At 40.4% G+C, this 12,133-nt stretch overlaps 1 protein-coding gene across 1 annotated transcript; it reads right to left on the reverse strand.

Moving 5' to 3' along the window:
* Window positions 1–1,735: 1,735 nt before the first annotated feature.
* Window positions 1,736–12,118, reverse strand: LOC112966449 (zinc transporter 10-like). Its single transcript, XM_026066565.1, has 4 exons — window positions 11,557–12,118; window positions 11,143–11,226; window positions 7,376–7,615; window positions 1,736–6,600 (listed from the first exon to the last, which is right to left on the reverse strand). The coding sequence occupies exons 1-4, from the start codon at window positions 12,035–12,037 to the stop codon at window positions 6,125–6,127; spliced, it is 1,281 nt and encodes a 426-aa protein (XP_025922350.1). The 5' UTR covers window positions 12,038–12,118; the 3' UTR covers window positions 1,736–6,124.
* Window positions 12,119–12,133: the final 15 nt, after the last annotated feature.

Consider the following 12,133-nt stretch of genomic DNA (forward strand, 5'->3'; position numbering starts at 1 on the left):
CCTGCCCTCAAATTTACTAAACATGCACCTTGCTCTAAATGGAAGAGTCCCTAACTTCATTTTAATGGTCAAAAACTAGCTTGCAATGGTAAAGTATATCACATGGCAAAACCAGAAATTCTAAATTTCTAAGTTCAGCAGAGAATTCATCTGACCCTTACTCAACCATTTATGACCACTATTATTGCCCCTTAGTATAACCTTGGATCAGAACAGGATCTCCACCAAAATAGAAAGTATTTGCTCTAGCAGATAGGGATTCACAAACAAGTGCACAACATTTAATAGCCTCCTAAAACATTCTTTTAAAAGTGTGTGTGTTTAAAATCACGTTTGAGAGTCCAAGTAACTGCAATTTTATATATCATAATTTGAATGCATAAACAATCATTTTGCATACATAAATATTAGATTTATATTAAAAAAAAAAACATAGTTTGTGGATTTCTTTAGAAGCTACTTTTAAAAATGCAGCCTTTTGTAATGTTCTGCCCAAACTCATCTTAGTTCTGTGGCTTCTTGGAGGGTAGAAAGTATCTGAACAGTAGCAGCCCTCTAATGAGGAAAGCATCTCCTGCTCTAGAAGAATTCAGAAGCAAAATAACGGCCTCTGTACAGAGCAGAAGGCCTTGAAATTTAAGTGCCTTATGCCAGCCTGTGTAGCTGGGAAACTGTTAAATGCCAGCATTAAAACTGTGCACTCCACATCTATCAGCCCTTGGTCCTCTTGTCCTAAAATAGTGTTTTTCAATCATCTTTGCTAATCCAAGCATTACCTTTCTTTTTGAAAAGAAATCTCAGGGCAGCATTGCTACAATGGTTTTCATGTGCAACCAGTAACTGTTAGGTTAAACTCTCAAAATTTATTTTCTGTTCTTAATTTTTCCTTCTTTTGCTTGCACATACAGAATGGGCATGTATGATTTTAATTGTTTTTTTATTTTTATTTGGTAGCAATTGCTTTATAGATTATCGTTTCTGTCCTCCAAATCACCAGTGGGTCCAGCAGTCACAGGCTGAGGGACATTAACCTAGATGATACAAATTGCCAAGCACATGTCCACTTGTAACTTATTGGCCAGAACGCAGCTTATTTCTTATGGTGTATTCTCTGTGATTTAGACACAATCAAAGGAAAAAAAAAAAACAGGCATAACTAATACCCCCTTCTTACTGATCATTACGAATAGAAATGTTACGTGAACAAGTAGAGAATCAGACATGATAGGGTGGGAGAGAGGAATGCATGAGGGCCCCTCCACGACCGCAGCTCCTAGAGCCACAGCTCACTTTGGGGGAGCTGGGAGCCTCAGCAGCCATCGCTGGAGACCTCAGCCGACAGCAGCCACCTCAGCTTGCAGTGCTAGGTAGGGCTCATCCGGGATTTTCCTAATGGGGAGTCAGGACATGCTCAGGTCGTGAAACCCAGACAGGAGAATCGCAAAGCTCTCCTGACCACGATGATACACACGTGTGGATCTTTCTCCACACACAGTGACATCCTTACAGACACATGCACACRCGCACACACTTGAAAGATGCAGAACTGCATTGCAAACCYCAAGAAAGAAAGCAGAAGAGCTGTTCAGCAAAAACTAAACACTCGATCAGCAGGCATAAACTGGCAGCGCTATGTAGTGACACAACATCCACAGTCTACAAGCACCACATCAGGTTGCAGCCAATACCCTTGTCTAGTACCCCAATACTCAGTACAACAGTACAGTACAACAGGTTCTTATTTAAAAATACACTTTATTTACAGCACATTCAAACTTCATTTTGAAAAAAATATAACTGTACATAAAACCTTAAGTAATTTCTCCACTCATAGTTAATAAAAACACAATGAGATTTACAATTCATTGATTCGGCAATCATGGAAATCATATTTTGGCACATTATTTAAATCACACAACGAACAGAAAAACCTGGAGGAAACTTAAGCAACATAACTCCATAAACGTAACAACTTTATACAGTGACATCCTCATATCAAGGTATCACAGTTCAAATAAAGTATTTACCATTGAAAGTGCTTCCACTGTACAGCGGAGTAAGTCGTACAATCTATAGAAATCTTCATAGTATTTTGATCATCTTTTCTGAAATGTCCCTTTTACCCACATTCCGATTAGTGCTCCAAATTTTCCCCAAAGGTGTTAACTAAATGAACTCTACTGATTTCATTATACCTTCTCAGGTTTAGAAACCCCTGGTTTCTAAAGCTGGTTCAGGTAGAATGCTCATAAGAATTCAAATGACATTTATCAGGCTGACCACTTAGCGCTTCTACACAGTCCAAAGGACATAAAACAGTCCTAGAGGTAGCTCACATCAAGCCAGGCTATTCACCACCTTGGGCAGTGAATTTCACCTCAGGGAAAACTTGGGTGCCAGCACATCACCTTCAAAGTTCAGAATAAAAGGTAACATTCAGGAAGATGAACATAATAATTGAGTGAGGGAGTGAAGAAACAAGAAAAAACAAACAAACAAAAAATAGAAAGCAGGTAGAAGTAAACATGGTCAAAAATTAGTTTGCAATGGTAAAGTGTATCACTGAGCAAGACCAAAAAGCAGATAAATTTGAATAAAATGGAGTGCAAAAATTAAACCAGTGCATAAAAGAGGTATTTGTAAACTGTATTGTACATACATCACCACCACCAGGAGGCTAGCAAAACCTTACTGTCTTTATCAAAAAGACAAAGAATAATGAAAAGTATTAAAAGGGAAAAATGGTTGCACTACAAGTCAAAACAAGTATCTGAAAGAGAATATAAGGAAAAGGAAGTCAACTGAAAACTCGGTAAAGCAAAGGAAACTGCTAAAAATAACATAAGAAGAAAGAAGAGCAAAGGCAAGGTCAGCATTAACAGAGGTACAGAAGAATGAAAAATTAAAAGTCAAATTGGTATGTTTGGTCAAAGGATAACATTTGAGAAGGTGACAAAAAAGGCCCACAACTGATGAAGGCCAGGAAACTGCTTTCGCAGTCAATGTCATGTTAATCTATCCCAGCTCCTACTCTTGGTCCAAACACTATCTTCCTTGGCTAGCGAATGTGTCATGCTCATAAAACTTGGTCACATGTGTGACTGGTTATGGGTCAAAGGGCCACGCAAGCTGAACAACCAGTTAAAAGTCGCCTGCGTTTTAAGCAGACTTCCTTTGCTACGGACAACAGTGATGGCCGTAAATGGGGAATCTGCAAGAGAAACTGAACGCCATCATGGTGCAGGAAGAAAGGAAATGCTAAAGAAGAGAACAGGGTAGCGCAACCAACTGCAGTAATCAGAAATTTTACATTATTGAATTGAGGGAAAAAAAACAAAGAGGCCAAAAAAAGAATTTAGCAAAATGTAATATGCTACAGAACTGAATCCAGAACAAGTGCCCCAGATTAGGGCGAATACTGAAATATATTTTGAAATGAGGTAAACATACTTCAAGACAATGAGAAAAAATATGCCAAGAACTGAAGGGAAATAAGCCAGTAAAAAGTACATAGTGATTGAAATGATGTCTTTTACAAAAGTATCAAGGGACCATCCAGTAGAGCCTAGTTTTGACACATTTAAAACCAGAGGAGAAAAAAATTTTGGTGTAAGACTCAAACGAAGACAAAGATACTGGGACAGGGACCTTTGTGGGATACCCTAAAAGTCCCTCCACAGAAAAAGCAAGGTTCGCCTACTCAGTAACATTGTTCTGTTGGTTTTGCTTGCTTGCTTAAGTAATTTGAACAGATTTGATACAAAAAAGCAAAGTTTGAATACATTTGTTTTCTAGACTTGAAGATTTCTATAACCCCTGGTATTTTCCTGTTTATTCACAGGCTGCAGTACATTCAGTACATAATTACAGTACATTCAACCAGACAGGCAAAAAAGTTTAAGAATGTTACTTCATTGTATATTCAGGTTACACCACTTTTAAAGACTTAAGAAATAGATAACCACTGTTTTAACAAATGTTGGAAGAATAAAGAAAAAGAGGGTCCATTTTATCAAATACTTCAACATTAAACATCTCTAATTCCAAAGTAAAACAATACTGCCATTAAATCTTTCAACAATTTAATACAGAAAAAAGGCTACCTGATTTAAGACACAAATGCATGAGTATGAAAGAGCGCTTTTTTAAAAGGATATCTGGGAGCTGAGCAGGAGGTGAGTTCACCCATAGACTTTGTTATTATTTTGAGAGTCTTCTCTTCCAGTTCTCAAAGGAAGAAAAAAAACAAACAAAAAAAACCCCACAACACTATAAATACATTATCTAAAACCCTCCATTTAAACATCATCATAGCTGAAAATAAAAAAGACAGAAAAACAGAACAGCAGCAAAGGCTGTCTTACCTCATGCCATACACTTTTAAATGGCAGAGTAATTCTTGTGTTTCCTGACTTACATTAATTTGTTCAATTGTGAAGCAAAATCCTGCTGCTTTCACCTCTACTGCTGCCAACRGGGTCAAAGAGACTGCAGGATCAGGCTTTTAGTGCTATTAACATATAGTTTAACATATTTAATACAAACCTACTATGGAAGGTTATAAAAATATATTCATTTACCCAAGAATCTGCTCAAAGGGGTAAATACAAATCTAGAAATGTGCTCTTTAGATTGCAATCATTCCTTCAGTAAATATCATTTACCAGCAGCATACATCCTGCCCTTTCTGCTAAGGTGCCATTGAGGTAAAGACACCACTATTTTATAAAGGTGTCCTTGTTAACAAATAACTAGCTTGTCCAGGCTACATGCAGCACTAAAAGGCTGCTTTTGATACCAAAACACATTTGAAAGCTTCTGGATCTGATCTGCCTAGCCAGGTGAGGCCACGTGCTTTGCTCGGTGAGGATTTGGTGGTGACAGGGCATGTCATGTTGTTTCCCTAGCATGTCTTCAAAAAGTACAAGTAGCAAAAAGATAATGGAACTGCTTCACTAAACACACTTTGAAATATACCCTTTGGTGGGGAGAGGGGGGCTTGAATGCTTAAAATGAATCTACAAGAGATAATCTAGACTAAAACAGGAAAAATTCCCCATACTCTAAACAGCTCCCTTTAAGCGGTAACGTTGCATATAAAATTTTAAAGAGACTTTCTTAATTGATGCAATATTAAATTGTGTCTTAATGATAGAATGGAATTGCAGAATTTTAACTATTCCTGATAGATACATTAGCTTATTTATTCAGCATGAATAATGATAGACACTCAGTGTTAAAGATACTGCAGTCATTCCTCACGATAATGAACTAAGACTGTGGCTATTATAATTTCCGTTGTCAAGAAAAAAAAAGGGGGGGGGTTGTATAATCAGAACAGTGAACAAGAAAAGTTGTTGACTGCCTGCATTTTCATTTACTAGAATCAGCAGAGACAGTATTAGCTAGTAAGTATTCCTTAGCTACCATGACAGGAAGTATAGTTTTTAGCACACTTATCTGCAATTAAGCTAAGACTCCAGTATTATTAGTAGAGGAGTAGGATCAGCTTCTGCTCTGTCCTTAAACACAGAAGTCAATCAAGAAAATAACGCAAGCCAAACTTTCCTGAGTGTTTCCTCTCCCCATTAGACACCCTTAACTTCATTCACAAACTCACAGTACAGAAGAACAAGAGTTACTGTTAAAAATGAACTCCTGTCTATGCAAAATGAGCTTTAAGGATCAGTAAAACATCTCTACTAAAGTCCTTTATAAATATACAGTACTTCAGTCCAGTACTCACTACACTCACTTGCTACAGGGCTTTCAGGAAACAGCCCACTTCAGTAGAAAAGCCAGAGTTTAATTCGCAGTGCCACTGGCCATAAACTGCAAGCATCAGTGTAGACAGCAACACACCTGGTTCGCCCTAATAAAAGAAGTGCACGCATAGTTTGATAAGGAACTGTATTAGGCTGTATCAGAAAAATCTTAGATGAATGCAAGACTCTTCATGAAAATATTAATCCTTATTTCAGATACAAGCTTTTTAAGTGTATTTTGGTTTACAGCTAAAGCACAGATTTCTTTTTGCCACACCAACTTCAGCTACAACCTGTGATGGCCCACTTTTTGGCCAGGATACTTTTGTTCTAAGGAAAGATTAYGCAGAGTGAACTGCTTAAAATCGCGTACTGCTCAACTGTGATTTGTCATCAGACATTGTACAATTTTTCATGTTTTTAATGCTATCCTCTGTCAGTGGGTACTCAATAGGGATTTCAATATCATTTTTACTTGAACCATTGTCTTTACATGGTGCAGAAAGGCAACTATCATTTTTCTCAGCATAGCCATTAGTTTCAGGGAGCGATGCCTCCTTCTGACTGCAGCAGAGCTGAGAGTCACACGCTTTTGAGATGCAGGGCGAGCTGCACAGGAGCTGGGAGGTCTTGCTGTCAAGGTACTCTGGTTGGATGGTCACAGAATGGATCCCTGCTTCATGGAAAAGCTTCCGTATTTTGTAAGAAGCATCTTGGTAATCGGTAGGGGTTTGGCACTTGACATGAAGAGTAGCAATATTCTTCCCACCTGCAAGCTCCCAGACGTGCACCTCATGAAGGCTGCTAACCCCTGGCACATGAGCTAGTCTGTCAGCTGGAAAACATAAGAGAAAGTTATTAGAGGAGCTGGTGCATGGGCTAGTGACCAGCTGTCTCATTAGTAGGAAGAGGCTTATCTGAAAGCAGCAGTCTCTTTTAAAAAAGAGCCGCACTTTATCAGTATCTCTGTTCCCAGCTGACTTCAGTTCAGACTCCCGGCGACCGTGTGAGCAGGGCCCTCTGCACCTTTGGCTTCACACGTGCTTGCCGACTCCCTAGCAGCAATTAATCAGCACTTTGTAGGAGATCGAATGAGCGAGACTACCATTTCCTCGGCCGAGGCCTACATCTTCCAGTCTGTTTAGTCCTGAGCACGATGGGGTTCCAGAAATAGCCAATGTTACACCATAATTATCCAACGCGTTATCCAGCAATGCCAGAAAGCTTGCATCGTTCACACTGGATAATTAACTGATCTTAATTGAACTTTCTAAGGTGTTTTGGAAGTCTTTAGAAGGAAGCGCTGCAGGGCTGGGAAATATTAAAATTCAAAGTTGTTTCTTTCACAAGCACCCCACACAAAGCATTAACAGTTCCAGACTGGGTATTTTTTGTGTATTGCTGGAGTACCACATTCTCAAAATGCATGCCTTAACTAATCCAGGGAGATTTGAGTCATGTTGCTAGGACACAAGCATGTGACTATTTCTCACAGTTCTTGAGAATTTAGAGCTGTTATGAGTACGTAATCCAAACATGACATTCCAGAAACAACATATTCATTGCAATATATCATTAAAATTAATAGCATTTCAACAAATTTGACTTACTCAGTAGATGCATATCAACACCTTTGGGAACCATCTGCAACAAAATAATCGAGGTCTCTTTGATAAGCGGAAATGCAGAAGACAAAATGATGAACACCATAATTATTGTCAGGCTTGGATCGATATAGCACTGCCAGTTACATGGAGCATCAGCACCCAGAGGAAGTACATGAAAGATTGTAGCTGTAACTACCACAACCACAGATCCAAGTGCATCTCCCATAACATGCAAAAGAACACCTAAAACAAATGACACAATAAAGCCTTATATTAGTCTTTTGTGGGGAGGGAGGGGAACATTTCGTAACAAAATGTGTTATTTTTCAAATCCATTTTACTTTACTATAAGCCAAGTTTTCAGTAACAGCTTTCAGAACACAAAAGAAAGGGAAATACTGACTGAGTCACAGCTGTGTAAGTGGGATGCATTATTAAACATTTAGGGTATGCTAGCAACTGTGGTCCAGCTGCAACACCATGGCAACGTAAAATGTGCTTGCTTAAATGTCTGCCAATTATTAAGAGATCCTGGCTCATTTAAATGGCATTCTCAATTAAAAATTGACAATTAAATCTATCAGTTCTATCCTGGAAGCTAAGAGAGCCACAAACCACCCCTAATAAGTAAGAATTATTCTCCTCTCTCAGCTTCTGTGACTTTGTTGCAATCTGAAAAATTACCTAAGGTAAGCCCCAAACTCTGGATTTAGATTAAGTATGATTACTTATCAAATTAATCCTTGCCCCACCAATGCCACTAGCCTTCAGACTCAAAGTTGTTCCGAATCTGGTCTGAAATTTTTTTATGTGCCTGTACTACTCTAAGTGGAGAGGAACGCTGCATACAACTTTTTCTATCTGTACATATGTCTTTGCATTCAAGGTAACAAAGAGACACAAGAGAGGGTCTCGGTAATAACACATTTTTAGTCCCACTTGAACTATAATGACCAAGCAATGTTCTTGTTACACTGTTACAATAATCTGAGACCCTTCATTGCTTTTCTACTACTTTGAATAGTCTTTCCTCTTTCTGTCATTACTAGAAAGCAGTCCAATTTTGTCAGCCTTTACTATTCACACACAGATTCCACTTCAACCCATGCTCAATTTGTAATGTCTCTAAATATATAAAGTTAACTCCTTTGTCAACATTTTTCTTTTCATTTAGAGTCCATGAGAGACTAAAATGGGCCACTTCCCTTTAACATCCCTGTAACAGCACTTTTGAAGGCTTCACTCCAATTTAATCCCTTCCTCTGGACTAGAAAAGATGCAGATGGCTCCCTCTGAAACTCATTAACAACTCAGCTAAGCRCGTTTTGACCCTTCAGTGGTGCTAGACACTGAATTTCTTCAGGCTTAGAGCCCTGCTTTTGCTGCTGGTCCTTGCCAGCTCGGTGCCTGAACACTGATCCTCTGTGTGCGAAATGAAAGCAATAATCATTAAGAGTTCCTGGGATCATTTGGGTAAGATAAGAAAGTACAAACTTTCAGTGAATCCAGCTCTTTCTGCTAGAGTCAAGAGTATTTTGTCTGATTGGCAAACTCCCATACAGTTTGGCTTGTTGCAACACTGTTGCAGTGTTTCCTTTTATTTATAGGTGATCTGGATTTCAGCATGTTAACCCTGACAAGAGGGACAGATAAGTCACAATTTCCAAGGTAACTGATCAAAAGAGCATAACTTAAATGAACAAGAAAATATTTCATAAAGACTTTTTTTGATTAAAGAGTTACAAATATGTCAGAATTTTGATAAATTATTGAGAAGAGAGAACTTGGAAAAAGCTTATTTAATTGAGATGCAAAATTAACATACTTAGTATATGTGTCTTAATTATGCCTCACATAATGAGGGCCCAGAGGGAAGTGAACCCATTTCCCTACAGACCCCAAGAAGCTGTGGTTATAAAACAGAACTGAAAATGCATTTTTGTTAAATAAAGTCACTACGATAATACCATAGATAATCCATAGACATAGCTTGTGTCTGAAATTATCAAAGTGAAAATATTTTTAATGAAAATATTTAATTTTGATAAATGCCAGTTAGTCTAAGGCTACTACTCTGCATATGTTCATGAAGTAAAAAGGAATAATTTTACAGTATAATAATTAGTGCAGCTAGGCAGAATGTCTGAACTTCTGTTTCTATCACATTAAAATCAAGGAGGAAGTTTCTCTGGCAATCCATTTTGTCCAGCCTCGTTTTCCTGGGAGAGACTAATTCTATAATGTATATCATTTTTTACAAGATGATTATGAAGTTTTAAGTGTAGCTATATAACTAACTTCCAGCAGCAGAAAAAAACCCATAGATTTTGAATCAGGCAGGATTTTAGAGATTTATCTGTAATATTGGCCAAAGCAGCAAGGATTATTAGTACGGACAATAAGAATAGATAGATTTTTACAAAGACAACATACTTTAAATAGTGCTTAAAGAAAAATTCTCTTTTTAAAATAAAAGAGGATGGGTATCTTAAAATAACTGATACAAAACTCTTTATCCTTCAGACATTTTTGCTAGTTTCCCAGCATCACCGTGCCTAAGGACTGCCATTTAGGCAAGTAAGGCTTTCTTTAAACTACACTCATTGGTTGGGTCTCTCCTTCTCTTCTCCACCCCTGAAAATGACAGATTGTTTGTCCTGCTCCAATACAGTTGCCTGAACTCTCTGACAAAAATCCTCTGATAGCAACTTCTAGATATTCAGGCAAGTGTTGTCATTGTAGCACGTGGTTCAACTTGCAAAGTATCTTCTCTTCACCATGCACACACATCTGTATAACATTGAAAACACTTCTGAAAATCTTTATATATACGCTACACTTTATATATATGTGCCTGACTGCCATATCCACCTGTTAAGTTGAATTAATGTGATGCCACCTACATGACTTTGGAGGAATATCACACCTTCTCAGAGGGTGATGTGTGTCCGTAAGAAAACTGAAACTACTATTCTTGTTACAGCTTGGTAATGGTCCTTTCACTGAAGAACAAAGTTACTGTTTAATATACCCAAAGATACCTAATTTTGGTCCTGTTTGGAAATTGTATGTGAATATGTATGCCTACACACATATACAGAGATTTTGTTTAATTTATTCCTAAAAGTAGCCCTGCTGTTTCCCTCAGTAGCTACCCAGAGATCTGCTGAAGTCTTTGCTGTAAAAGGGCTGACTCTGTTACAGACTCTCTCAGGGAGCGGTCACAGTTCAAGGACCTGGAAAGCCACTATGCTGCAGTTTCAGTTTTCAGCACTTTTTTCCTCGTGTTGACTACAATTACGTTATTAACCTTGGGATTTAAAGAAACTCTGTTTTCTGCCTAAAAGCACGTAACAGTCGAAAACTGCTTGACCACTAAAGAGGTGATACTCAAAGAAGCGTCTCAAAGATAGGTGCTTTCTCTTCCTATAAAGCCTCTAGTGACTGGAACCTAGTGCAAGAGGCTTTACATCCTTTCCAACGGGTTCACTTGCAACTTTTTTAAAAGGATTAAAATCAAAGCATGAACACACGCAAAGAACCAAATCAGCACATGGTTTACATCAGCATCACCCTTTTTTGTTACTCATATCCATGCAACTTCACACATCCAAAACCTTTATGTTAAAGACAACCAGGTCCAAATACATAGAAAATTCCTGTACTTTTGCTTCAGTATTYGCTGACATTTGAAAAAAAATAACATGAAAGGGAAACCAGAAGATGTTTACAGCTAATATAATATTAGCCTTATGATCCCACCACTGTACCTCTGATGTTCAAGGCTTCGGACTTTTTCTCTGTTTTCCTCTCAGACCTCTCTTCAGGCCTCTTTTGGTCATTTGGTGAATCACCTGCATTCAAAGAAGAAACGCTGTGTTGTGTATAAGCTCTACAAACAGAAAAAACATCGACCTTCTCAAAACCAATGTATATGGAAGAACAAGGAGAAAAAAAAAACTAAGAAACACACCCACACATAGGGACAAAGCCATTTTCCGATGGCTTTTCAGGCGCACACCCCCACCCCCACCCCAGCCGGGACGCGGTGCAAAGCGCAGGGGAGGCGGCGGCGGGGTTTGGGGCTCGGAAACGGCCCCGTCGGGGCAGAGGACGGGCGGGGGCGAGCAGGAGGAGGAGGAGGGAGGGGAGCGGGCCGGGGCGAGGCTGCAGCCGAAGGGCACCTGCTGCGCCGGCGGCGGGGGGCTCCGCGGCGGCGGCGGGCGGCGGCGGGCGGCGGCGGCAGCAGGCGGCCCAGTCCTGGAAGACGAGGAGCCCCACGAGGTTGACGGCGAGGCCGAGGGCGCCGACGATGAGCACCAGCTCGGCGTCGTCGATGCGCTCGGGGCGGGCGAGGCGCAGCACGGCCTCCACGAAGATGGTGAAGCAGAGGGCGGCGAGGAAGACGGCGTTGCTGAGCGCCCCCACCGCCTCGGCGCGGCTGTAGCCGTAGGTGGCGCGGGGCCCGCGGCGGCTGCGCCGGGCGATGCGCCCCGTGGAGAGGCCCACGCAGAGCGAGATGAGGTCCGAGAGCATGTTGAAGGAGTCGGACACCAGCGCGATGGAGTTGCCTATGTAGCCCGACACCAGCTCGGCCACGAAGAAGCCGACGGTGAGCACCAGCATGAAGATGAGGCGGCAGGTCTTCCCCGAGTACCGCCCCATCGCGGCGCACAGGCTCTGCCGCTAGCGCCGGGGCATGCTGCCGCCGCCGCTGCCGCTGCTGCCGCTGCTGCTGCCGCCGCCGCCGCCGCCGCCGCC

Source organism: Apteryx rowi, unplaced genomic scaffold (genome assembly GCF_003343035.1).
Source record: "Apteryx rowi isolate R43461 unplaced genomic scaffold, aptRow1 scaffold_243, whole genome shotgun sequence".
NCBI lineage: Eukaryota > Metazoa > Chordata > Aves > Apterygiformes > Apterygidae > Apteryx > Apteryx rowi.

Coding starts and splice junctions, on each gene's coding strand:
- LOC112966449 (XM_026066565.1), bottom strand. CDS start 12,037: ATGGGGCGGTACTCGGGGAAGACCTGCCGCCTCATCTTCATGCTGGTG. Junction 11,227..11,556: donor CCCCGCCGCCGGCGCAGCAG/GTGCCCTTCGGC, acceptor CTTTGAATGCAG/GTGATTCACCAAATGACCAA. Junction 6,601..7,375: donor TGTTGATATGCATCTACTGA/GTAAGTCAAATT, acceptor TATGTTTTCCAG/CTGACAGACTAGCTCATGTG.